This window comes from Sorghum bicolor, chromosome 5, assembly GCF_000003195.3.
Source record: "Sorghum bicolor cultivar BTx623 chromosome 5, Sorghum_bicolor_NCBIv3, whole genome shotgun sequence".
Lineage (NCBI taxonomy): Eukaryota > Viridiplantae > Streptophyta > Magnoliopsida > Poales > Poaceae > Sorghum > Sorghum bicolor.
Genome location: NC_012874.2, coordinates 70094239 through 70122224, shown reverse-complemented (window position 1 = coordinate 70122224; position 27986 = coordinate 70094239). Strand labels below are relative to the sequence as shown.

At 44.4% G+C, this 27986-nt stretch overlaps 4 protein-coding genes across 4 annotated transcripts; 3 read left to right on the top strand and 1 right to left on the bottom strand.

Moving 5' to 3' along the window:
- Nucleotides 1414-2778, top strand: LOC8082107. Its single transcript, XM_021461059.1, has one exon. It carries the CDS (start codon nt 1600-1602, stop codon nt 2572-2574), a length of 975 nt encoding a protein of 324 aa, XP_021316734.1. The 5' UTR covers nt 1414-1599; the 3' UTR covers nt 2575-2778.
- LOC110435271 lies at nt 5266-6103 on the bottom strand. The gene is made up of 2 exons (XM_021460698.1): nt 5930-6103; nt 5266-5824 (listed from the first exon to the last, which is right to left on the bottom strand). Exons 1-2 carry the CDS (start codon nt 6041-6043, stop codon nt 5594-5596), a joined length of 345 nt encoding a protein of 114 aa, XP_021316373.1. The 5' UTR covers nt 6044-6103; the 3' UTR covers nt 5266-5593.
- LOC8082106 (geraniol 8-hydroxylase) lies at nt 9590-11425 on the top strand. The gene is made up of 2 exons (XM_002451217.2): nt 9590-10533; nt 10766-11425. The coding sequence occupies exons 1-2, from the start codon at nt 9640-9642 to the stop codon at nt 11366-11368; spliced, it is 1497 nt and encodes a 498-aa protein (XP_002451262.1). The 5' UTR covers nt 9590-9639; the 3' UTR covers nt 11369-11425.
- On the top strand, nt 13889-15026 carry LOC8082105 (cytochrome P450 76A1). The gene is made up of 2 exons (XM_021462180.1): nt 13889-14083; nt 14166-15026. The coding sequence occupies exons 1-2, from the start codon at nt 13889-13891 to the stop codon at nt 15024-15026; spliced, it is 1056 nt and encodes a 351-aa protein (XP_021317855.1).

Below are 27986 nucleotides of genomic sequence, written 5' to 3'. Positions count from 1 at the left end.
TAGTCTTGCGAGGCAGATCTGCTCCTCAGCATTGCTCCTCGGCCAGCTAGATGTAGTCACGGTTGGGATTAGATCCTACGCAAGGGCGATGGTTGGATGCGATTGGTGATCCAAAACAAGCCAGACTCAGAGGTAGTGAGAAGAGACAGAGAGACACGGCAAATAGATATGATAAGAAGTGGAGGGGGCGGCTTGAGGATGAGAAACCCTAATTCTAGTTATATATTTGACTATAATAATTCGTTGGCCTAGGCTTTAGGCCTGCTTACTGAGGCTGGCATTTTTAATTTGCCCGGCTTTGGTCAATATGGTTTTCATCAACATCCTTCACTTGCTTGTTGAAGTGCCCAAATATTAGTCGTTATAGGATTGAGATGACCGACTAGACAAGGGAACGGGGGAATAGTTGTTCCTAAAAATTAATCACAAAAGTTAGCCAATTTAAATGCGATAATGATCAATGGTTTAGTTTTGACTATACCCGGCCCTCTATCTAAATTTGCTAGCAGTCTAACTATAGATATAACTAGTAAGCAAGAAGGGCACTAAGCTAGTGGGGGCTCACCTAAACAATCCTAGTTAGCGAGGTCAAGCTACCTATGTTCATCATTCTCCTCCGGCCACCGGCGCTGCCACCATACAGGCTTACCATAGGAATACACCATCGTCTATCCTGTGCCCATCACACTCTTCACGACCTTCACAAGTACGGTAGTAGTAATTACGATGTGATGAACACTGAAGTTCACCAGGTAGCTGGCAAACAAAGACTACTTAACATTAATTAATTGAAAGGACGATCGTGATAGTTTTGACTTGGACCTTGTGTGCACAGGCAAGCGATTGGATAACAATTACACGTGTGTGTGTGGCTGTGTGCTATAACTTGTGTTCGTTCCGTGTAAACGAACGTAAGCTTAATTTAATTGAGCTTGTAACACGTGTACGCAGCATGTGCCATATATATATATATAGTTGTGTTTGTTGCGTGTAAACGAAAGTAATAAGCTACTTATTGAGAATTCTTGTGGTGTATTCCTTCCACCAATCAAAGAGTACAATCCTAGTAAAATACTAGGTTAAAATATCTTAAATTTAACTAACTATATATAAAAATATATATAAATAGTTATGAGATAAAATCGATATCTTACAATTTATCATAAGATATACTTATTTGAAACATAAACATTGATGGTTATATATTTGATCAACCTTTGAACACTTCAATAAAAATACATCTAGAATTGTATTTTTTTAGATAGAAATAGTAATATAATGTACCTTATCCAGAAATTTAATAGTTATACAGCTATCAACGACTTCTTTGATGTGCCAACCTACAGCTGATCACCGTATCTTCATATTTGACTTTATATAAGGGGATCAAACAACAAGCCATGCAAGCAACTCTCCAATCATCTGCATTGCCATCGTGTCACTCTCTAGTCTATATATTTGCTCTTCTGCCATCCATATATATGATCATCTCACCCTAACCAATGACCCTTACATACAAAATCCAGAGAGCATGCCAATGCAACAAAGAATTTACTATTAGCACCAAGAAAACAATTTACTGCTGATCAGACCGAGACAATGATGATGCCCAGCGGCGCCATTGACAAAAGCATCAGCCACATCCTAGGTGGCCTGATGTTCTCAGGCCTCGGCCTATGGCATCTCTTCAACCACATCAGGCTCTTCGTCTCGCTTCCCTCAACATCCTCCTCATCCTACGTCGCGCCGGCATGGTTCCCGGCGCCACGAGTCCGCCACCTGGAGCTCATCGTCATGCTCGCCGGCGGCGTCTACGGGTTCGCCACCCAGATGCTGGCCTACTCGCCGATGCCCTTCAACGCCGACGGCTCCATCCCGCCGGAACGCCTGCCGAACCACGAGCACGCCATCATGTACGCCTCGCTCCTCGTCTACGCCGGCTCCGCCATCTACCTCGACCGCCACCGCCACCGCCACCGGCACACGACGCTCTGCATGCTCCTCCTGGCGGCGGTCTTCGCGCAGGAGCTGTTCGTGTTCCACGTCCACTCCACGGACCACGCGGGCGTCGAGGGCCGGCTCCACTGGTTCCTGCAGGCCGCCGCGGCGACGTGCCTCTCCACCGCGCTCCTCGGCGCCGCCGGCGGTGGTGGTGGGCTCCCCGCGGAGGTTCAGTTCGCGGTGAGCCTCGTCCGGTCCGCGTCCCTCGCGTTCCAGGGGCTGTGGGGCGTCGTCATCGGCGTCGTGTGGATCCCAGGGATGGCTCCCAAGGGCTGCTTCCTCGACGACGGTGGCGTCAACCTGCGCTGCCACGGCGAGGACAGCCTGCACCACGCCGTGGCTGTCGTCAACCTGCAGTTCGGATGGTGCTTCGTCCTCGTGACGGTGTTGGTGCTCGGGGTTTACGTGTACGTGTGCAAAATGTACACAGCTGGAGATGGGGAGGTATACGGGCGGCTGCCGGAAGAGGAAGCTGGAGACGAGGACGACCACCACCACGACATGAAGACACGCAACTGTAAGCTGGCGGTGCACGACGTGCATGAGTTCATGTCCATGGAGATCGACGTCTAAATTAACTAGGAGCATACACCGCGCGTTGTTGCGCGAATTGCGGATTAATGGATTGTGTAGTATGATGATGTAGACTATACTTATTTGTCTTGTTGACGTGAAGACTACAGTTGTCATGTATGCTATTGGATTTTAATTGTATATGTGGTGGTGCATTGCATGTTGAGATAAATAGTTATTAAGGTTTTACTTAGTGGGTTTTAATTGAATATGGTAGTACATTGCTTAGGTGGATAGCTTGCATACTTGGAGAAATAGTTAGTGGGGTTTAGAATTATAAGAGTTATAGATGGCAGCAAAATCGTATAAACTATATACTAGTGGAATCACTTAACAACTGCCGTCTCTATATGGATGTATTGGGTCCAGCACGTTCATTCTTACACTGCTAAAAAATCCTAATCGTGGCCAGCAAAAGGCATTAACTAAGCCGGTTTTCGTAAGGCCTTGTTTACTTCCACCTAAAAACTCAAAATTTTTCAAGATTCCCCATAATATCGAATCTTTAGACGCATGCATGGAGTATTAAATATAAACAAAAATAAAAACTAATTGCACAGTTAGGTCAGAATTTACGAGACGAGTCTTTTGAGCCTAGTTAGTCCATGATTAGACAATAATTACCACAAACAAACGAAAGTGCTACAGTGTCGCGAAATTTTTCTCTTTGCGAACTACACACGGCCTAACTGCCTCGAATCAAAGATCATGGTAATTAAATCAAAGATTTACTGAGGCGGTTTAAATACTCGCCATGGTAAATCGAATAAAAAATAAAAATAAAGAAAAAAATCGTGGACGGGCCTACTGAGCCCATCCACAGGTCGCTGCCACCGGCAATGCACGTCGTGGTGCCTCTACACCAGCGGAGGCCATCTCCGCCGCCGGATACGTGTCGTGGTGGATCCCTAGCTCCGGATTTGCGACGCGTGGTAGCCGATGCCCGAATTGGAGCACCGCCGTGGGGAGGAGAAGGAGCGCCGCCACGGGGAGCCCATGCCACCACTGGAGTTCATGTAGAGGTGGAGGGGGAGGAACACTACCAAGGGGAAACAGGATCCGGCCTCCAGGGCACTAGATTTGACCTCCATGCCGCCGCTAGAGTTGAAGGGCGAGAGAAAGTTGCCACCACCTAGATCCGAGACATGGAGGACCTGTGCCGCTGTTGGGAGGCCAGATTTGGCCTCCATGCCACCAGATCTAGCCTCTACGCTGTCGCCAGAGTTAAAGGGGCAAGGAGGAACACCGCCATGCCATGGGAGGGAGGGACGCCACGCTGCCACACCTTGGGAATGGAGGGACGCCGCCACACCATGGGAGAGAGTGGAGCGGTGCATGGGTGAGGGAGGAGCGGCGCACAAGTGAGGGCGTGCGAGAGAGAGAGGGTTGGGCGGCTGCGGTGTGTGAATGAGAGAGATGGCCCAAACACTAACACCTGCATATATAAGCCCGATAGATGCAGTTGGATTGGTGTAGATTTTCCGAGGCGAGCAATGTAAAGGAACCACCTCGGTTAATAGGCTTATTAACTGAGGCGGTTGTTTTAAGATGACCGCCTCATTTAATCGATTTAGCATTGGTGGTTGTGTTACAATAACCACCTCGTTTAATAGGTATCAACCGAGGTGGTTGTTGGCCCGGCTGTCTTGCGTGGATATTCCAGGAAGGACAGCCGGGCTGCCCACCTCCGAGGCCAAAAGTGAAACGCTGCCCATAATCAATCCTGTAGAAGTGTGTTAATTGAGGTGAATGCATGCTTGCAGTCTCTCTTTCAGTCTTTGCGTCACTTTGTGAGATTTATTATTTACTGAAATATTAAACATGTTGTTCAAAAAAAAGAATTATTAAACATCTTGAAGCTAAGTTTTATATATTCCAAGCATCTCAATAAGAACAATCAAAGAAACAAAATGTGTCATTATTATATGCACTAGTCTATCAACCATGTGCTCTTGTACAAGGCGGGTCTAGAACCTTATGACACATAGGCATAATTATTATCACTATTTAATACAACTAACTAACAAAAACTTCTTAATTTTATGTTTTATATTTGTTTATTTTTTAAATTCATATGTTTTTTCATTCATACTCATGGTCTTTTTGCCTTTGCATGCACTTCTCTGTGTATGTTACATACGTATTTAGTTGAAATTTTAACTTAAACTTGCGGCCGTGCATATCTTATATGACAATATGATGTCATGAACCTAAATTTTTATTTTCAGATTTTGACATTATTTAAATGCTATATTTTTTTATCCTCGAGTAAGTTGAACCTATTGTGCTTGCACTATCTTTTATTAACTTTCTTTGATACCTTTTATATATATATAAAAATAAGGATTTTAGATTGCAGATCTACACTCTTAAGACTGAATGTATAGGGCATGCGCTCCACTAGAGGTGATTCCACTGGAGTCTGAATGTAAGACTGAATGTGATGTGTTTCTTTGCAGAGCAAGCAAAAAGAGGAAGAAGTGAACAGGCTCATGAAGAGCACAGATGAAATTAAGAAGAGGTTGGCAGACAAAGAAGTTGAGGTGCAGGAGGTCGGCCAAGAGCACCCTCGACGCCAAGATTAAACATGGGGGTGGTTCCACCTTGGGTCGAACCGCAACCGATCCACTGATCCATTTGTTGTCAAATGGAGCACTGGCTGCACCATTTCAATAAATTTCTGACCCTGGTGCACCATTGGATATCATGGTTCAATCCACCCATGTGTACATATTTGTTGTCAAATGAAGCTTTTACATGCATGTACGGGACCAAGCAAGTGTATCATAAACTAGCAGGGCCACGCCGGCTTAAAAAATAGAACAGAGAAGACGAGCTACTGGCCAGATAGATCAGACCAAAGCATATTAAACACCTCTGCACCATTATTGCCGTTTGATTTGAGCATGCCCAGACGAACAGAATCAGTAACAATTTACCAGTTTCACCCAGATCCCAAGCAACCAGTTGCAATTAATTAGGATAAACAAGCTAGGAACACTGTGATGAGCTCAATAGATCATAGTTTATGGATGCAAGTATCGGGACCATACTTGAGAACTGAATCCCTCAGCCTCTGCACTTGCTCGCGAGTCTCCACCTCGAACCGCCGCAACTCGGCCTGGAACTCCTCCATCTCCTTCCTCTTGCCCTCGTAGAAGCGGTGCCAGTCCTGCTCCCTCCTCTCGGCCTCCTCGATCTCGCCCCTCACTGAGTTGCGCGCCCGATCAGAGCATGCGGATGTTTGAATCTTAACAACCAAAAACGAAATGCCTGGTGTTTTAGGGTGTAGGAAGAGAAAGTGAGATGGGCAGATCGGATCGGATCACGAGTGGGTGGCTTTGCCTTTGCCTACCTGAGGTCGCGGGCGACGAGGCGGCGGCGCGCGTGCCGCGTCGATGTCGGCGCGGGAGGCGAGGTCGGCGGCACGGCGCTCGAGGAGGAGGCGGCGGCACTCGAGCCGGCGCATGGCGGCGAGCTTAGCGGAGAGAATGCATGCGGAGCTTGGCTGCCTGGATCTCCTTCTCAGCCTGCGCATCAAAGGCAAGAGGAGGAAAGAGGCGCCGCGGTGAGGGCGGGGAACATCGATGGGCTTGTTAGGCAGGGAGGCGGGGGGGGGGGGCGGCGGGGTTGCGGCCGGAGCCAGGGTGGTGGCCGGGGCTGGTGCCGGCGCCGGACGGACGGGAGCGGATCGAACCACTCGATCCAAAAGTTCAATTGATTGGGAACCAATAACCCTAACAGCCTTAGTGGATCAGAAATGGAGCCCATTTGAATTATTTTTTGGGCCGGTTTGAAGACCCTTTGGGCGTACCGAACCATCCCCATTTTGAGCCAAGATCACGACTGATTGGCAACATCATGCATGAGTCCGTGCCAGTCAGTGACGAGGTGATCAGAAAAATTAGTTGCTGGTTGTTCTAGCTATTTCCTTTCCACTGAAGTATTGAACGGCTGAAAAAGAATTAAGTACTATTAGACTGTAATATGGCAGCCTAACTGTTAGTGACACTGTCAAGTTCAACCTTAATTTATTCTCACCCTCACCCTTTGATTGTTGGAATTCTAATTGTGCTTTAGGGTTCTATATATGAAGATGCAGAAAAATATTGCATTCCTATTCTAGTCGAATCTTGAAATTACAATAGGAGAAAAAATACTACAAGATAACATGTGTTGTCATCGACATCATTGATGCTATAAACCTTCTCATGAATAGAATTTTGCTTTATGTAAAGGGAACAATAGACCAATATTCTTCTAGAATTTATCTTGTTTTGTTATTTTTCTATGTATGTTTGATCATTTTTCAAATACGTTCTTTGATCGCCTTTATGATCCTTGAGAACTAAATTTACTCGCTGTTTCTATGGAAAGCCATTTAAGCTAGCAGTGGCCTGAAACCAAATAAAGAATTTAGGCAGAATGTAACTTAGATGATTAATATGAAAAATAATTTTACTATGCATTCTTATGCAAAAGTGTTTTTCGGATTGTATACATGCTCAAATGCAATTGTGTTAAAATTAAACTATGAAAAAAATCATTAGTTATTTTATATGCATCTCTTAGATAAAGCTATAGCGTTAGCATAGACATTATACTAGTTACTACAATGGCACGAACAATTATTTAGATCCTGCGCCATGTCGATTAAGATCAATGGTGATTGGATCGGAATCTATGGAATTAATTAAAGGCCAACATGTAATAAGTAATTAAAGTATGTGATACTGCGAATCGCTGATAGAGTGAACTAGTTCCACTGTGTTAAACACACTAGCCGAGGACAGCACATGGGGCATCTTGCTGATTGGGATCCTGTAGGTTCCCTGTCTGATGCACTGATTGTCCCGTTGTGCATGACACCTCTGATTGTCGCCGGCTCGTTACGTGGATCCACGTGGACACGGGCCAAGAACGGATCTTGGCGACGGGCGACGGACGTGGATCACGTACGGTTTTGATCCTACACCAACGTACTACACGAGAAATTTCACGCACACCTAATAATAATCACTAAACAAAGGACTCAATTGGCACCTCTTTTAATTAGCGTCTTTTGACACCGAGACCTGCGGCGAATTCTCCGTTTCAAGGGACTTCAATATTTCTCTATTTTTTCTTTTCTTCTTTTTCTCCTTTACTGGTACATATGATTGGACTTCTTTGCCCATATATAACCCTTGCCCCATCTCGGCTTTGATATATATAAACCAAAAAAGATTTAAAATGAACTCAACCGTTTCGTAATCTTTTTAAAACCAATGTTTATAATCTTCTATTGAATATTTTAGCTGTTAATAAATAAACTCCAATGAAAAGAAAAATTCAACCAAAAACGTTTAAATATTGTCAAGCACTGTGTAACTTTGGTAGAGGATTATCTCCATCTGGAATTATTTAAGAAATTCAAGCACTACAACTAATTTGCCTACAGCCATCGCTCGCGGCTCGAGGGCACGGCCATTGCCCGACCTCCATCCGAGCAATCACTTGAGCATCAACCAAAGTCGCACATGCATGGAGGCTTCGACGAGCTTGCACGCATGGAGGGCAGCACGAGAGGGCGTTTTGGAGCTGTACCAGGAGGGTGTAGAAAATACAGAGGGCAGATGGTGGAAGCGCTTGGCAAGATGATAGCCAGAGGCGCAGTACGTGTTGATTATATAGTAACAGTACAAGAAAACAATCTCCTACGAATACGGCATGGAGATCCATAATTCTAGGATCCTATACAACAATTCCTAATTTACAGATTCTATCCTATAACCATGGACTCTCATGCCGATCTCCTTAAGATTTACATTGACACATATTACAGACTATTTCTAACAGAGGGCAACGATGGCGTCTGTGGCGGGAGAGGGTAGCAGAGCCTACACCAACTCAAAAATGTCAAAAAGGACCAACGCTCGGCTGCAATTCCAAGTTCATCGAGCACACGGTGGCGTCGATGACAAATCGTGCAGGCCGGCGCAAAGAGGGTGCTAGAGCTATGCCTGTGCATTTACGAGGAGGAGGGTGACGACAACATCCGTGGCAGGTGAGGGTAGTAGAGCCTACACCAACTCAAAAATGTCAAAAAGTACCAAACCCTCGACCGCAATTCCAAGATCATCGAGCACATGGTGGCCTCGACGACAAAACATGCAAGGCGGCACAAGAGGGCGCTTGAGCGATGAGGACATGGAGAGAAGATGGGGAATGAAATATCAAGGGCATTTCCATGCATAAGGAAGGTACTCGTATGCTTGCACGTGAGTCTAGAGATATTGCGGACATACAAAATGGTGTATTTTAGACTCTTAGAGAGAAGTAGAGACGTTTTTTATAATCATCAAATTTATAATGGCATGATTTTAATTAACCCATCAATATATCATGGAGCATCCTATGCATAGGACATGAACGACAAAAAATCCATCATGTATGGGTGGAAGTATGGAACATCTCACGGGTACTATAAAAACATTAAAATTTTACCACATATATAGAGCATATATTCGAAATAAGATTCTATATCTATAGAACAAATTAAAGGCTTTGGTGAATGCTATGTTATAACATTCATTCATCTACAGTATTATAAAAAAGGAACATTTCCTCAACTGAATACACCAAACAAAAATAGCACAGATACTATGTGAATATCCTAAAGTACACCATCTTATGAACAATTCAAAATACATCATGGCCGTCGAACATCACATTGATGTTTTGTGAACAACCCAAAATATATCTTGAGACATATCACAAGTGGTAAATGCAACAGGTATGGTATATGATTACTTTGAAAACAATATATCTTGAAATATCTTATGTATATTATATATACACAAAAATGCAATTGAACACATCTCAAGGTTACAATAAGTACATAAATAAAAATATAGTTAATTAGTTGATTAATTGAAACAAATAAATAAAAATGAAGGCAAATGATGAATCGGTGTTTATAGGGTTTAAGTGTGGCTAATCCTCAGTGGAGACCGCTATTATAAATATCCACACACGGCCAGGGCTAGTTTTTTGCGAGGTGCTACTCCAACTACAACACGAATTATGGCGTTCTTCCTCCCTTTGGTGTTGCCAATCTTGCTCATCGTCTTCTCCTCATACATCCTCCAGCTCCTCCGTGACTCTCGCCGCCGTCTCCGTCTCCCACCAGGCCCACGGCCGCTCCCGTTGATCGGCAACCTCCACCAGCAGCTGGACCACATGCCGCACCACTCCCTGGCGCGCCTCGCCGCGCGGCACGGCCCGCTCATGACGCTCCGCCTCGGCACTATCCTCACCGTCGTCGCCTCGTCCCCGGACATGGCGCGCGAGATCCTGCGGACGCACAACGCCGACATCGCGGCGCGGTCCGTCGGCGACTCCATGCGCGCCGGCGGCCACTGCCACAACTCCGTGCTCTGCCTGCCGCCGCGCCACAAGTGGCGCGCCCTGCGACGGCTGTGCACCGCCGAGCTCTTCTCGCCGCAGCGGCTGAAGGCCACGCAGGCTCTCCGGCAGGAGAAAGTGGCCGAGCTCATCGCCCACGTCTCCGACCATGCGGCGAGCGGTGCGCCCGTGGACGTCGGCCGCGCCGCGCATGCCGCCGCGCTGGGCCTGCTGTCGCGGACATTGTTCTCCGCCGACCTCGACCCCGCGACGGCGCGGGAAGTGAGCGACATCGTCGACGAGGCGTCGGTCCTGGTCGGTGGGCCGAACGTGTCTGATTTCTTTCCGGCGTTAGCTCCGGCCGACCTCCAAGGTGTGCGCCGCAGGATGGCGAGGCTGGTGCAGAGGATGTATGCCATCATCGACGAGCAGATCAGGCAGAGGGAACGCAGGCATGCCGCCGGCGAGGCACGCAAGAATGACTTGCTTGACGTGATGCTGGACAAGGAGGGCGAAGTTGAAGAAGAAAACACCGACGACAAGAGCCATAATACCATCCGCGGACTGTTTACAGTAAGTATACTACTTTTAAGACAGCTACATTAGTTTAAGGAGAAACTGTAGGTTGCTTTAATATAATCATTTTTAAGAAGCAAACTGACCAGAGCTAATATGATTTTTTTTTTCAGAATGTAAATTCTAGGACAGCTAAATTCACAACAAGAATATCTCATATTTGTTGGGTTACAAATTTTAAAGTAGCTAGGTTTCCAAAATTCTTTCAAAAAATATTCCTTTTTTGTAGGACTTGTTCAGTGGGGGAGAGACCACATCCCACACCGTTGAGTGTGCACTAGCAGAGCTATTGCAATCTCCAGACTCAATGAGAAGAGTGCAAGAGGAGCTTAAGAATGTCATCGGCACCAAACAGCAAATTGATGAGAGTGATATTAGCAAGTTACCTTATCTTCAAGCTGTTGTCAAAGAAACCCTAAGGCTGCACCCTCCTGTTCCGCTAACGCCATACGAAGCTGAAGCCACAGTAGAAATTAAGGGCTATACCATTCCAAAAGGGGCAAAAGTGCTCATCAACATCTGGGCGATTAATCGATGCCCCAATGCTTGGGTCGAGCCAGATAAATTCATGCCAGAGAGATTCTTAGGTATAGAGACAAATTTCATGGGGAGGGATTTTCACTTAATTCCATTTGGTGCTGGAAGGCGCATTTGCCTTGGGCTGCCACTGGCTTATAGGATGGTGCATTTGATGCTTGGCTCGTTGCTCCATCGATTCAGATGGACATTACCTGCAGAGATTGAGAAAAATGGAGTGGACATGAGAGAAAGGTTTGGGTTAGTACTGTCTTTAATTGTTCCCCTCCATGCAATGGCACACGAGATGCAGTAATATGGAAAAATGTGATCCATTTTACCTAATATACCTATAACCTATATATAATCCTAATGATGATCATGATTTTACTATAATAATAAACTTTGTTACCATGTATCAGTGGTGTGATCATGACTAAAACTTTGTTCGTTTGCAGTGGATGAGTGTTAAATCAACTGTTGCATTCATTGTGGTAAAGCATTTTTGAACATGGGGTTTACATTTATATATCATTATATATGCTTCTCAGAATACTCGTTTCGTCGGTGGCTTTACCAAATATCGTTTTGTACCTCCTCAGATATATTGGTGGATGTTCCTCAGATATATTATTGGTGATACTCACAGATATACATATACTATTGTGGACAATATGTTCTACATACACGTGAAAAAGTGGAATTAGGTCATTTATAAGCAGAATAAATGAACTCTTTTAATTTCTTACTATATGCTTAGAAAGACCAATTCACAGTGATACATAGAATGTTTGTGCTAGATGTTAAACATAATTAAGAAAGCTGTAGTCTATGGCTGAAATGCTTGGAAAGCAAAGCAATATATGTTCATGTGGCAGGACGGAGCAAAGATAGGTAAAATTCCAGTACATGAAATTCTAAACGAGCAAATTATTCAGTTTTTTAAAAAGCAATGTACAACCCAGCCATGTTGGTAGTAGACAGTTCAAGATGAACGTATCCAGTAGTAGCCAGCTGGATTCTCGAAAAAGAAATGTTCGTGCACGGATGATATATATTGCTTGTTCGCATTACTTTGCACATGCTCTCACAACAATAAATTAACGAACATTTTATTGGCACCATCTGTTCTAAACTTGTCCTGTACACGATGGATCAACCCCATTGCACTTGCTTCTTTGATATACACTATGTCTAAGACAATTCTAGGAATTGAAGCTTTTAAAAACGGAGAGAGTAACTTGGAAGAGATTAAGTACTTATTAGTACAATATTACATAGACAACAATACGCATATGATCAGTAAATCTGGCCTGTATATGTATACCTGTGAACTTAGTTTGGTTAATTAGATCTTTGTACGTAGGGAGGCACTAGTGCACAAACGGGAACGTTCATGTATGTGAAACAACGGTTGGATTTTTTTTCATAAAAGTCCAAGTTATTTACAGCACTTAAGACGGCAATAATGGCAGATTTGGATTGGACGGAGTCTCCATGCACCTGAATCCGATATCAAAAAACAAAACCCGAACCCACATCGAACACCAATTCGAGTGATAATCCATCACAAAACCAAAACCATGGATACCCAAGACCTGAATGGACCCGAAACCAGCTTTGTATGACAATATATTAATAGCAATAAAGACTTTCTATAAACATATATATACATGATATATATACACATATTTACATGTATAAACAAGAGGCAACAAATAATAAATATTTTCATGAGTCAACTTAGAATAAATTTAATAATCTAAGTATTATAAAATATAAATTATAATTTCAAATAATTTATTTCGGATATCTATTGGATATCCACGGCTAGAAAACCAAATATGAAACAAACCCAATAGGTTTCGGAGTCCCGAATCCGGAAACCGTGGATAAAAAATCATCTCCAAATCCGAACCCGCGGATATCTGACCCGAAACCACCATCCTTAACAACACTCACCATCAATGTGGATCATATTGATATATTAAGATCTTGTTTAGTTCACCCCAAAAACCAAAAACTTTTCAAGACTCTCCGTCACATCGAATTTTGCGGCACATGCATGCAACATTAAATATAAATAAAAACAAAAACTAATTGTACAGTTTGCCTGTAAATTACGAGATAAATCTTTTGAGCTTAGTTAGTCTATGATTAAATAATATTTGACAAATAAAAATAAAAGCGCTACAGTACACGAAAACAAAAATTTTTGAGAACTGAACAAGGCCTAATGATGCATATTAAACGCGTGCCACACCGATATCATTGATTCGTATCTGATCTTCTGTGCGTGAGATGGAAACATGCCAGCATCCGTAGCATATTTAATAGAAATGATCATGGTGTGCGAGGTAGGCATGTTGCATGCATCAATTATTGAGCATCCTGTCACGATTCTAAAATCTGAACTCTCTGTGTTTGGATCGCGTGCAACTGTACATCATTCAAAGACCATCATTCATTCTTCCCTGCCTGTATCTACTTCCTCTCTGATCCGAGATACTACCTCCGTCAACAGAATGCAGCTCTATCACACTGTCACGTTTTACTACCTTAATTAAGTTTCACTGATTATACATAAAAAAGTATACATTTTTTGAACAAAAACCGTACGTGGGGCAAAGCCAGCCTCCCGGCAACAGAGAAATATATTAAACAACGCGTTCGCCCGCCTCGCCGACCGCTACCTGTGGTGGCCTCGTCCAGCCAGCGACGTCCCCAAGGAGGTCCTCCACGTGCACAACGGCGACCTCGCCGGGCGCGGCGGCATTGGACGCGTGGCACGCGTGCGGGCACCACGCCAACTCCATCATCGCGCTCCCGCCGCGCCATGAGGAAGCTCTGCACGGAGGAGCTGTTCACGCCGCGGCGACTCGCCGAGCTGCGCGCCGTGCGGGAGGAGAAGGCGCGTGAGCTCGCGCGCGCCGTGTCGTCGTCGTCGGAGGCCAAGGTCAGGGGCGGCGAATCCGGGTCGCCGTTGCTGCCGGTGGCCGTGGCGCGCGCGGTGTTCCCGGCGGTCGCCGGCGTGCTGTGGCGGTGCATGTTCTCCGAGGACCTGGACGACCTGGCCACGGCGCGCGAGCTCGATCGGGGACGTGGTTCGCGAGGCCGTGGTGGTGGCCGGGACGCCGAACGTGTCCGACTACTTCCCGGCGGTCGCGGCCGCCGACGTGCTCGGCGTGAGGCGCCGGATGGAGAAGCTCGTCGCGTGGACCTACGGCGTGAACGACCGGCAGATAGACCTGCGACGGCACGGCCGTGCCGCCGGCGAGCCGCGGAGGAATGACTTGCTGGACGCGGCGCTTGACATGGAGGGGCAGGTGGATGGGACGGAAGGGTGGGTGATGAACCAGGAGGCCATGAGAGGAATGTTCATGGACTTGCTCGTCGCCGGAAGTGGATCGACGACGAGCACGATAGAGTGGGCGATGGCGGAGCTGCTGCTGCACCCACGGTGCATGACGAAGGAGCTGCGACGAGTCATCGGCGCAAGACCACACGTCGCCGAGTCCGACATCTCCAACCTCACGTACCTTCAGGCCGTCGTGAAGGAGACCCTCCGGCTACACCCGACGGTCCCCATCGGCCTGAACAAGGCGGAGGCGACGGTGGAGGTCCATGGCTACCGGATCCCTGAAGGAACGACGGTGTACGTGAACATCTGGGCGATCTGCCGGAGGGCGAAGGTGTGGGGAGATGACGCCGAGGAGAGGTTCGTCGTCGGCAGGGACGACGGCGTCGGGTTCTTGGGGAATTGCTTTGAGCTCATCCCGTTCGGCGCCGGGAGGAGGATCTGCCTGGGGTTGCCGCTGGCGGAGAGGATGCTGCACCTCATGCTCGGCTCGCTGCTGCATCGGTTCGACTGTGCGGTTGAGGATGACGGCATCGACATGGCTGAAAGGTTTGGGCTTGTGCTGTCCATGGCGACGCCGCTTCGTGCTGTGGCCAAGGAAGTAGTATCAAACTGAAAGTGAGTGTAATCGTGTAGTTGATCAACTACTGTGTTCTAATTGAGATATCCTATTTGTGATTCACGAACAAGATCCTCAGTTTCACTGGTCAGCAGAAAGATGAGTACCCTACTACCCTACCAAGGCCTTGTTTAGTTCCGAAAACTCTCCATGGATACTCTTCGCTACATTATTGATATATATATATAGTCACACGCCACCCTGAACTTATACAGGGATATAAGTCGAAGCTATCGTTTCAACTGCATGCATGCTTCCGGGTTGGTTATACCGTTTATCACTAGAACTGATGTTACAAATTAAAGGACTTCGAAAGATATATTCTCGTGAATCATTATTCGCCTTGCATGATAATTAAACCGCCCACAAGCGAGTAACAACTTGAGTAACTACCTTATTGTTATTAGACATAGCCTTCCAAACTGCCTCCATCCATGCTCTCGCATCATCTTCAACTTCATTGAACATGCATATAGCGCTCTAGCGGTCTCAGCTTGCTCCAGCGCCCAGTTGCAAATTTTTATCTGAAACGTAATGCTGGAGAAAGGAAAAGTTATCCTTCTTCCTAGACACAATGGGCTCAGTTCGTGGGCCTAATGGATATTCACGATCCGTGAGGCCTCGAGGAAGGAATTCCAATGGTGGATCATCCTTATGGTTATAATGCAATGGCCCATTAGACCTGTTGGAGGGAAATAAAAAAACTCTTGGAAGCCGGTAATTTTGGTGGCCCTTGACGTATATAATGGTTACAAATCGGCAAAGGTCAGGATATTGTTGGATTGGATATATATATGGCCCGAGAAAACCATGCTCCAGCAGCCTCGCTAGTCAACAACAACGGATCGCTTGGGCATTTTTATCTTCGATTCGATCCAAGCAGGTGGGCCGGAAGGATACACGTCTTATGTCACTGGATCATGAGGGACTGCAGGAAAAGGAAAAGAAACTTTGGCTCGGCCACGCCTTGGTGCATATGAGATTCGCAAAACACGGAAAATGTCTTCTTTTTTTTCCTTCCTTTTTTTCTTCTTGTTGTTATAATAAGGGACAAGAAATGGTTATCTAGAAGCTCCTAAATTTTCTGAAAGATCACATGTCTTAAAGAAAACACAGTAATTCTTGAGGATGAAAACTCGACAAATATTTTCTGATATCCATCAATCCCAAAAGAGTCAAAACACTATTTGTTATAATAAGGAACAAGAAATGGTCCGCCACCTCTTTTTTTTTAGGCACAACTCCCTATAAATTCTGGCCAAACCAGCCGTCCCTACAAATGGCCCGATATCCGGTAGCCCTCACAAATCCGATTTCCAGGGACAACTCAATATTGAACCGTCCCTCCAAATGGACATCGAATATTTAAAATTAAGAACTAAAATTTGAATTTTTTTTCAAAACGACCTTCGATTGACAAATGACCAAAATAAAAGTTGTAGATCTTAAAAAGTTGTAAAACTTTGCTATTTATAACTTTTTCATTTAAAATCGTTTACTACTTCAAAATAATATTTGAAATCAAATTTTCAAATTGTTGAAGAACTCTTATTTCTCTTTTTAATTTATGGCTAAAACTTGTATCTAGTTTTTCTCCCACATACTAACTTTAAATTTGATATTTTTTCCTAAAATTTAATAAAATTGTGCTCTATCAATTTATTATGTTCTTGTAGTTATTATTATGTCCATCTTTTTTGTGTGTCCGTGTTTTATTTATTTGAATTTTGAATTTCAAAAAATGGCAACTTCAATTGTGATTTTGAGACATTACATGACTTTAGCTGAAAAATCATAAACATAAAAGTTGTAGAACATGATAAGTTAAAGAACTTTGTAGTTGACAACTCTTTTATTTGAAATCATCTTGTCAACGTTAACTGCATTTGAATTTCTCAAATTTGAAATTCAAATTTTGTAAACAACCTCGGATGGAGAAACTATCAAAATAAATATGTAGTTCTCTAAAACTTTATAGTTGAGAACTTTTTGATTTGAATTTTGAATTTTTAAATGACCTCGCATGGAGAAATAGCAAAAACAAAAGTTGTAGATATCAAAAAGTTATGAAACTTTGTAGTTGATAATTTTTCCATTTAAATTTATCTTGTCATAGGAAATTATGTTTAAATTTCTTAAATTTGAATTTCAAATTTTGTAAACGACCTCAGATGGAGAAACTACCAAAATAAAAGTTGTAGATATCAAAAAGTTATAAAATTTTGAAGTTGACAACTTTTTTATTTGAATTTATTTAAGGCATCAAACAATCAATTTATATTCGGTTGGGTATAATATGTGGGAACAAAAATCCAACTTAGGCACAAGTGAGTATGAGGTGCAGTGTGGGGGCCTTCTCGGATTAAAATTTTTTCCCCCTTTTTCATGATTTCTACAAATTGATTTATAGCGGTGGCTCAATATCTAACCGCCCCTATTTGTAGGGGCATAGCCAGCCATCCCCGTAAAATCAGTGATTTGTAGCAACAGTTTGGTAACCGCTGCTACAAATCTTCAACAGCCGCCCCTCAAGACCATTTCTGACGTAGTGAAATGTAGTACCACATCATCAGAAATTTATAAATACTGAGGTAATAAATAGTCATAGAAACTATAGAGTCTGCATTGGGAGTGCCCTAATACACTTGTGATTCTACACAGTTCCTCTTATCCTATCTGATTACCACTGTGCCAAGTTATTTGGAACCGGCGAGGCCATCGGTTCATCATTGATACACTGGTCCAACCGTTAAGAACCGATTGACCATCAGTTCGATTGTTTTGGACCGAAGAATTGAACTGGTCATAAAAGCTTCAAAACGGTGTAATATAATGAAATATAACCGATAATTAGCAACATATAGTTGATCATATATACACATAATCTAAAATAGAACGCAATTACATAACCACTTTCCAACAATATTATCACGAGTATGACTCGTTAAATGTGATGTCTTGATTCGTTACTACTTTGGGCGAACCATATTCATGTGGTTCCTCGCATTTTTAATTGCAATATTTTTATATACAATTTTACATAATCCGTCTTTCCAAATTGTAAATAAACCTTGTTAGTTGTTTTATCGAAACATGTATTCTTTATACAATAAACACATGTAGATGGAACAATTGTCTTGGTTAACCATTCATCAATCCATAATGCGAACAAATAAAAACTAAAAATATTAGAATCAAATTTTTAGCATGTCTGAACTGTATTACTAACATGACACCTGTTTACACTGTGAAACCCATAGCACACATTAGCGCACAAACATGTCTATTATTTCAAACACAAGCACTACGTTATGCACACCAATTTTTATTTATGTGTTTGCACAAAATTGCCTAACTTCATATGCATCTTCATAGGATAGTCACAATTTCTTGGCTCTTTGACTTCGTTTCATCTCCCATTTATAAGATCTTCATCTTCATTTCTCATTTGAAATCCTGCAATTAAGATACAAGTTTACCCCCAGTTTCAATAGATTTTTTATATAATAATATTCGGATTGGTAATGAACTCACCTATTGCATCCGTGTTTGCATCATCGTCGGCTTGGAACCCATTGAAGGAAGTAAACTTTTCTGCTTCACGCATGCATTTCGTAATTTTTTTAGACTTACTTGATTCCTTGAGGATTGTCATGGCTTTTCCGAGAAGCATCCTTGCATTCAAATTCTTCATGCTTGAATCACCCTTCTCTCCGTAAGGCTCTTCTTTTTTTCCTTTATGACTCTCGCTTCTTCCTGCCATGTTGCTCCTCGTTTCTGGTTTTGTCAAATGAAGAGTTGCACCCACGAATATATTATGGTGTAACTTGTACATGCATCCATTTATACTTACTATTTAAGGACACCATTACTTGACACACCCATGTTGCGACTATAGGCATGCAGTAACAAATGGCAGAAAATTTGTTTCTTTCATCCATAAAATCAAACATGCCTATGCCCCCCCCCCCGGTCTATATGGCGAGGCGTACTGGGAGTACTATCGGAATCGGTGGGCATTACATGTGAAAGAGCATCTAGGCCCCTAGTGATTTCGGTGATTAATGACATTGTTGATTACTATGACTAACGTGTGTTTTGCAGAAGCAAAGTCATAGGTAAGGTCATGGTAATAGGTACTCGATGGATAGGGACGTACATGCCTACTTAATAGTGGAAATCGTTTCGGTTTTCAAAGGATGGATGGACATCGTCAAGACTAGACTAGGTCTAAGTGCCATATGGTGAAGAAGGGCACTTAGAGTAGTTTAGGACTTTGTTTTCCTTTGACCGTACTATTAAGAGGGGCTTTGATCTAGTAGCTTGAATTAGGCAAGGCTTTAGGTTTAGGTGTGGTGCACACTTGGTAAACCTAGCACTAGGTAGCTTAGACATAGTCCTTAGTTCGAGAGGAGCAAACTTCGTTTTGGAGCGATCGAGTTTCGACGAAGTTAGGGTGCCCAAGGGGGCACCGGACGCTGCAACGGACACTCTATGAGTGCGTCCGGTGAGGTCCTCAACAGTTAGGTCAGTGTCGTGCTTAGGGTTAAGCACCGGACGCTAGCACCGGACGCACCGGGTAGCGTCCGGTCCCTTACCCAGGGAGGTTGCAAGCCTTCCCCGAGCACCGGACGCTAGCACCGGACGCGTCGGGTAGCGTCCGGTCCCTTGCGCAGGGAGCTTGTAAGTTTTCCCCGAGCACCGGACGGTGCACCGGACGCTGGGAGTTAGCATCCGGTGCCGTGTCAGAAGCAAGTACAGTTAGCCATTATGAAGCACCGGACGCTCGGTGCAGTGCGTCCGGTGCAACATAATGTGCGTCTGGTGACCCCGTTTTCAGTGAAAAACGGTTGGCCGACCTTTGGACTTCGTGGATAGTATTTATACTCCTCCACCTCGTCCATGAAAGATCTCTTGCCCATTTGAACATCAGAGAAACTTGTTGTGGAGCAAGAGAGTAGCAAGAGCCTAGAGAGGATTGAAGTTTGAGCGATTTCTTGAGTTAATCCTTCTCTAGTGAGTTCCAAGAGTCAAGTGTGCATCCACCACTCTTTAGAGCCTTGTTTGGGTCAAGTGAGAGTTCTTTGCTTGTTACTCTTGGTGATCGCCATCACCTAGACGGTTCGGTGGTGATTGGAGGCACGAAGACCGCCTGGAGTACTTGTGGGTGGCTCGTGTCAAGCTTGTGAGCGGTTTGGGTGATTCACCGCGACGGAGTGTCGAAGAATCAGCCCGTAGAGAGCACTTGGTCCTTGCGCGGACCAAGGGGAAGTAAGACCCTTACGCGGGTGCTCGAACGAGGACTAGTGGAGAGTGGCGACTCTCCGATACCTCGGCAAAACATCGCCGAGCACTTTCTTCCACTACTCCTCTACATTCTAGCATTTACTTTGTGCTTTTACATTCTTAGAATTGCCATGCTAGAATAGGATTGGAACTAGGTTGCAAAACTTTTATCCAGTAGCTCTCTAGGTCACACTAGGCACAAGGGGTTGAATTGGAGCTTATAGGTTGCTTAAATTTTTAGAGAAGCCCAATTCACCCCCCCTCTTGGGCATCTTGATCCTTTCAATTGGTATCGGAGCCTAGTGCTCATTTTTTAGGCTTCACCACCTAGAGAAAAGATGTCTAACAGGGATGGAACGCCACCCATGTTCGATGGGGATGACTTCCCGTATTGGAAAATACGGATGGAGTCATACCTTGAGGCATGCGATGTAAAGTGCCTAAAAGCCGCGACCGAAGGGTTCACTCCTCCAGCAAAAGACGCCGCTCTTACTCCACAAGAGCAAGAAAACGAGAAGTGGAATGCGAAGGCCAAAAACCACATCTTTAGAGGCCTTTGCAAAGAGGTGTTCAACCGCGTTCGGAGCCACAAAACCGCCCATGAACTTTGGACGGAACTTTGTGCGCTCCATGAGGGATCAAAGAGTGAACGCGAGGAACGCTATCACTTAGTGATGTACAAGCTTAATACATTTGAGATGCTTCCTAAAGAAAATGCTAATGAAATGTATTCTCGCTTGAATGTCATTGTAGAGGAGCTTAATGGACTTGGGCTCACTCAAATGAGTGCGGCAGATGTAGCAAGGAAGATACTATGTGTGCTTCCTATTGAGAAATATGGGCACATAGTAACCGTACTTCATCAAGGAGATCTCTCCACCGCTACACCAACCGCCATATTGGGGAAGATTAATGCTCATGAGATGTACATGCACATGAACCCCCAAGATGGCTCCTCATCAGCCAAGAAGGAGAAGAAGGACTTGGCTCTCAAAGCTTCTCACAAGGGCAAAGCCAAGAAGATTGAAGTTGAGTCATCAACTTCAAGTGATGATGATGCATCTATTGCCCTTATGGTGAGAAGAACCACAAAGATGTTGAAGAAGCTCAACAAGAATGGAGTCAACTTTGACTCCAAGAAGAAGAAGTTCTTTACAAGTAGCAAGAGAAAGCCCATCTCCGAGATGGAGTGCTACAATTGTGGTGAACTTGGGCATCTTGCTCACCAATGTCCAAAGCCCAAGAAGGACAAATACAAGAAGAAGAACAAAGAGCAAGATGACTCAAGTGATGATGACAAGAATGAGAAGAAGCAATATAAGAAGAAAGGTGGCAAGAAGAAGGAGCACTACAAGAAGAAGAATGGCAAGGCTTATATTGTTGGTGATTGGCTCACCGACATTGAGAGCTCAAGTGGTGACTCCTCCGGCAATGAAAGTGATGATGAGAAGGTTGCCGCCATTGCCATCGATGCTCTATCACCATCATCTTCACCACCATCTACATCCTCTACGCACCTATGCCTCATGGCTAAGGGTGACCGAAAGGTACAAAGTGAGGATGAGAGTAGTGAAAGTGATAGTGAATTTGAATCACCTTCTTATGATGAACTTGTAAAATTGCTTAACAAGTACACAAAAGTCATAAGAAAGGCTAGAAGTGAAAATGAAAAGCTTGAACTTGAAAATGACACACTTCTAGCAAAGCTTAAGTCTAGTGATGAGCATAGAGACCAAAATGAGATCATGACCACTAAGCTCAAGGAGCTCAAACTCTCTCTAAAAGAGCTCAAAGAAAAACATGATAAACTTGAGAGTGTTCATGATGAGCTTATCACTAGATATAGAGCAATGAAAGAAGAACTATCAACTCTAAAAGAAAACTATGACAACCTTGAGATTTCTTATAAACTTGCAATTGATGAAACACATGTTGCTACTAACAATGTTGCTAAGCTTGATGTAGCAACATCTTGTGATGACTTACTTGTGGAGAGCACAAGCAAATGTGTTGATTGCAAGGGCAAGAAAGTGGTAGTGGCCGAGAGCTATGAGGACACTATCAAGCTCAAGGATGAAATTGTTATGCTCAAGAAAGAGTTGCAAGAACAAGCCAAGCACAAGACCGTTGTGATTGAGTCACTTGATCAAGACAAGAAGCTTGCATATGAGAACAAGTTGCTCAAGGAAGAAAATCAATATCTCAAGCTTGGTTTGATGTATGACAAGCAAGAAGAAGATGAGACATTCATCTTGAATGAGGTTGCTAGCAACAATGACCCAATCATCAAGAAGCTAACTCAAGAGAACAACAAGCTCAAGAAAGAGAAGGAACATCTAACCATGGGGTTAGCCAAGTTCACTAAAGGGAAAGACCTTCAAAGTGAGAAGATGGACAAGAGTGGGATTGGCTACAAGGCTCATCAAACAAAGCTCATCAAGTCTCTAGCCACTCATGATCAACCAAGTAAGCCAAAGCCAAAGAGATGCTTTGAATGTGGCCAAGAAGGACACTTTGCTCATGAGTGTAAGGCACCACTACCACCACCCTTGCCCAAGCATGCAAGACCATTTGCCTTCAATGCTCACTACATTATAAGGAAAGACAAGAGTGGCAAGGTCAAGGTTAGCTTCATGGGGCCACCCAACAAGCAAAGGCCAAAGAAGATTTGGGTGCCAAAGCAACTAGTAGAGAAGGTCAAGGGCCCTAAGCAAATGTGGGTCCCTAAATCTCAAGCTTGATCTCTTGTGTGTAGGTGAACTACAAGACCGGTGGATCACATTGGGTAATTGATAGTGGTTGCACTCAACATATGACCGGAGATCCCCGGACGTTCACCTCTCTTGATGAAGATGTTGACATTGGTGACAATTCAAAAGGAAAGGTCAAAGGACTAGGAAAAGTTGCTATATCAAATGATAACTCCATCACCAATGTGCTCTATGTGCAATCATTGAGTTTCAACTTGCTCTCTGTTGGACAACTTTGTGATCTTGGATTTGAATGCCTATTCAAGAAGAAGGAAGTAATAGTGACCAAGGAAGATGACAATGAAGTGATATTGAAAGGCTTCCGACACAACAACTTATATGTAGTTAATTTCTCATCCGATGAAGTTGATGTCAAGACTTGCTTATTCACCAAGACTTCACTTGGGTGGTTGTGGCATAGAAGGTTAGCACATGTTGGAATGGGCACACTCAAGAAGTTGATGAAGAAAGAATTGATTAGAGGCTTGAAGGATGTGACATTTGAAAAGGACAAGCTTTGTAGTGCATGTCAAGCGGGCAAACAAGTTGCAAACACCCATCCAACCAAAGCCTACCTCTCTACTTCAAGAGTGCTTGAGCTACTTCACATGGATTTGTTTGGACCAACCACATATGCTAGTCTTGGAGGCAACAAATATTGCTTGGTCATAGTTGATGATTTCTCCCGGTACACTTGGACATTCTTCTTGCAAGACAAAGCCGAAGTTGCATCAATATTCAAGAAGTTTTCAAAGAATGCCCAAAATCAATTTGATGTGAAGATCAAGAAAATTAGAAGTGACAATGGCAAAGAGTTTGACAACACCAACATTGAAGAGTATTGTGATGAAGTGGGAATCAAGCATGAATTCTCCTCAACATACACACCACAACAAAATGGGGTTGTAGAAAGAAAGAACCGGACATTGATCACCTTGGCAAGAACAATGCTAGATGAGTACAACACTTCGGAGAAGATGTGGGCCGAGGCAATCAACACCGCATGCTATGCTTCAAACCGGCTCTTTCCTCACAAATTCCTAGAGAAGACACCATATGAGTTGCTCAATGGGAAGAAGCCCGATGTCTCATTCTTTAGAGTGTTTGGATGCAAATGCTACATCTACAAGAAGCGCCAACACTTGGGAAAGTTCCAAAGAAGATGTGACATTGGCTACTTGGTTGGCTATTCATCAAAGTCCAAGGCATATAGAGTCTTTAACCATGCCACAAACATGGTTGAGGAAACATTTGATGTTGAATTTGATGAAACTAATGGCTCCTAAGGAGCAAGTGATAATCTTGATGATGTAGGTGGTGAACCATTGAGGGATGCCATGAAGAACATGCCGGTGGGAGATATCAAGCCAAAAGAAGATGATGATGATGTGCAAGTCATTGAGCCACCATCCACCTCACAAGGTCCACAAGATGAAGACAAGGATGTAAGAGATGCTCATGAAGACACTCAAATCACTCATGAGCAAGCGGTGGCACAAGCACAAGATGTTGATGCTCCCCAACCAACCCCTCAAGTGGCACCAAGAAGAACATCACATCTCCTCCAAGATCACTCTCAAGATCTCATCATCGGGAGTCCATCACGTGGTGTAACTACTCATTCTAGACATGCTTTATTTATTGAACATCACGCTTTTGTGTCTCTTGAAGATGAACCAAAGACTATAGAGGAAGCTCTTCGTGATGCGGATTGGATCATGGCCATGCAAGAGGAGTTAAACAACTTCTCTCGCAACCAAATATGGACACTTGAAGAGCGACCCAAAGATGCAAGAGTGATTGGAACAAAGTGGGTCTTCCGGAACAAGAAGGATGATCAAGGCAAAGTGGTGCGCAACAAGGCAAGACTTGTGGCAAAAGGCTTTTCACAAGTGGAAGGTCTTGACTTCGGTGAAACCTTTGCACCGGTGGAAAGACTTGAAGCAATTCGTATCCTACTTGGATATACATCTAGTCATGGTATCAAGTTATTTCAAATGGATGTGAAAAGTGCTTTTTTAAATGGATATATTAATGAGCTTGTCTATGTTGAGCAACCCCCCGATTTTGAAGACCCTAGGTACCCCAAGCATGTCTACCGGTTGTCCAAGGCTCTCTATGGTCTCAAGCAAGCTCCTAGAGCTTGGTATGAGAGGCTTAGGGACTTCCTCATTGATAAGGGCTTCAAGATTGGGAAAGTTGACACAACACTCTTCACCAAGAAAATGAATGGGGAAATCTTCATTTGCCAAGTTTATGTTGATGATATTATTTTTGGCTCTACTAATGAAGATTTTTGCAAGGAATTTAGTGAATTGATGTGCAAGGAGTTTGAGATGTCCATGATTGGCGAGCTATCCTTCTTCCTAGGATTTCAAGTCAAGCAAATGAAGGAAGGAGTCTTCATCTCTCAAGAGAAGTACACTCAAGATCTTCTCAAGAGATTCAAGATGATGGATTGCAAGCCAATCAAGACTCCCATGGCATCAAATGGGCATCTCGACTTGGATGAGGGAGGTAACCCAATTGACAAGACTCTCTATCGCTCCATGATAGGAAGTCTACTCTACCTCACCGCATCTAGGCCCGATATCATGTTTAGTGTGTGTATGTGCGCTAGATATCAAGCAATGCCTATGGAATCTCACTTGATTGCGGTCAAAAGAATTCTTAGGTATCTAAAATACACACCTTGCCTAGGTTTGTGGTATCCCAAAGGTGCAAGATTCCAACTTGTAGGCTATTCCGATTCGGATTATGCCAGGTGCCGGATTGATAGAAAAAGCACATCCGGAGGGTGCTACTTCCTAGGTAGATCACTTGTCTCTTGGATGTCAAAGAAACAAAATAGTGTTGCCTTGTCAACGGCTGAGGCGGAATACATTGCCGCCGGTGCTTGTTGTGCACAAATACTCTACATGAAACAAACTTTGCTAGACTATGAAGTAGTACTAGACAAAGTACCTTTGTTGTGTGACAACGAAAGTGTCGTAAAACTTGCAAAAACCCGGTTCAACACACCCGCACAAAACATATTGACATCCGCCACCACTTCCTTAAGGATCATGTTGCTAAAGGTGACATATCCCTAGAGAATGTGAGAACGGAAAATCAATTGGCGGATATCTTCACAAAACCCCTAGATGAAGCTAGGTTTTGTATGTTAAGAAATGAACTTAATGTGCTTGACCTCTCTAACTTCACTAAAAGATAAAAGTTGTGTGTTGATCTTTGTAAATAACTTTTGCTTTGCATATCATGCATACTAAATCTAAAATACAAAACTTGCATGTAGGGCTTGTCTAACATGGTTAAGATAACCCCCTCGTGTGTGTGAAAAAGCTTAACCTTGGATCAAACTTGACAAACATTAGTTCACTTTCAAGTATTGCATCACAACTCATATCATATGCATGCTTGTTAGTTGACCATTTCTTTTTGGTTATTCGTTGAGCATCCGCTGTGTTCGTCCATAGATAGGGGGAGCATTCAAAGCTCATTATGATTCAAACCCCTAGCTTTATGGCCATACGATTCTCCTTGGTGATTTTTTCTCGAACTATTTTTATAAAAACTACTAAGCCTATGGCTAAATATTTGTGAAAATTTGAGGGTTTGAGAGAAGTCACTCATACCAGTTCCATTTGGTGTTTATTTGTGTGCTTTTGAAGATGGAACTTGGTTGGGTCAAAGTCGGGTGTAGTGCTTCGTTGAAAAAGTGCTCAGAGGAGCACCGAACGATGCACCGGACGCTGCCTCTGTGCGTCCGGTGCGGTGAGTGTGCCAGACTGCACTCACCGGATGTAGGAACACAGTCCCTGCAGCGTCCGGTGCAGAGCGTCCGGTGCTCACCTTGCGTGACCTGAAACACCGGACGCTAAAGCCAGTGTCCGGTGTGATGCGAAAAACGCAACCTTCTCTGCGCATGAGTCCCGTGGTCACCGGACGCGTCCGATGCCACATAAAGAGCGTCCGGTGACCCCGCGGCGGGCGCATAAAGCCCGCGCCTAGGGGCATCTCGCGGCGGCTTCTTCCTTTCCTTCTCCTCGCAAAGTCCCCGCCCCAGTGCCCTAAGACGCCGAGCCGCCGCCGCCGTCGACTTTCTTGGATCTCCGGCGGCCTCGTCCTCTTCCCTCACGCCAGACCTGCTGCAGAGGCTCTCCTCTCCCTCTTTCTCTCCCGTGGATCCAAAATCTCGTGAGATTTCTAGGGTTTGGGTGAGTCTCTTGATCCATGCTCCTAAGGTGCTTGTTCTTATGTGCAAAAGGATTCAATTGAGCTTTGATCTTGATCTCGATCGTCTCACCCGTGCAGCACTTTGAGGAGTTGATTCGTGTTCTCCGAAGGATTCAGATCGCGATATACCATCCGAAACGCGTCCCGTCTTGGATCGTAAGCCGTTTGCTCCCGTCTCTTATCTATTCTTGCGATCTATAGGGTAGCCTCACCTCTAGTCGATGTAATTTCTTATATATACCCTATCTTGTCTATTCTCTGCAGCACGTTGTTCTCCGTTGTCAGTCGATTGTTTGTCAGACGCTTGATTGGTAAGTAGTCTTTGCAATGGCTCGATGCAAAAATGTCAGCGGTCCGGCAGCCGGCACTGGAGGTTCCTCAGGTGGTGATGGTGGAGGCGATCCTCCCGGTCGCCTATCAGCGGCAGAAAAAGGCAAGGGCAAGAAGCTAGCCACCAAAAAGCGCAAGGCCAGTGACAGAGATGTAGAGGTCGCAGAGGCAGTTGTAGCAGCGGCTGAGGCAGCTGAGAGAGGTGGTCGCTCTGGTGCTCTGAGGATTGGAGATGACCTCACGCCACAGCAGAGGCGTGCAGTTCTTCAGGCCGAGGCTCTTCATGGATCTCCTCCAGGCACCGTGACGATTGGAGGACAGCAGATTAGGCTTGTGGTGAGAGATCCAGCTCAGG

What these genes read in the sequence shown, in the direction of transcription:
- LOC8082107 (XM_021461059.1), top strand. Translation starts at nt 1,600, where the DNA reads ATGATGATGCCCAGCGGCGCCATTGACAAAAGCATCAGCCACATCCTA.
- LOC110435271 (XM_021460698.1), bottom strand. Translation starts at nt 6,043, where the DNA reads ATGCGCCGGCTCGAGTGCCGCCGCCTCCTCCTCGAGCGCCGTGCCGCC. An exon ending in CTCGTCGCCCGCGACCTCAG is followed by an intron (nt 5,825 to 5,929) that starts GTAGGCAAAGGC and finishes TTGGTTGTTAAG; the next exon opens with ATTCAAACATCCGCATGCTC.
- LOC8082106 (XM_002451217.2), top strand. Translation starts at nt 9,640, where the DNA reads ATGGCGTTCTTCCTCCCTTTGGTGTTGCCAATCTTGCTCATCGTCTTC. An exon ending in CCATCCGCGGACTGTTTACA is followed by an intron (nt 10,534 to 10,765) that starts GTAAGTATACTA and finishes CCTTTTTTGTAG; the next exon opens with GACTTGTTCAGTGGGGGAGA.
- LOC8082105 (XM_021462180.1), top strand. Translation starts at nt 13,889, where the DNA reads ATGAGGAAGCTCTGCACGGAGGAGCTGTTCACGCCGCGGCGACTCGCC. An exon ending in TGTTCCCGGCGGTCGCCGGC is followed by an intron (nt 14,084 to 14,165) that starts GTGCTGTGGCGG and finishes GTGGTTCGCGAG; the next exon opens with GCCGTGGTGGTGGCCGGGAC.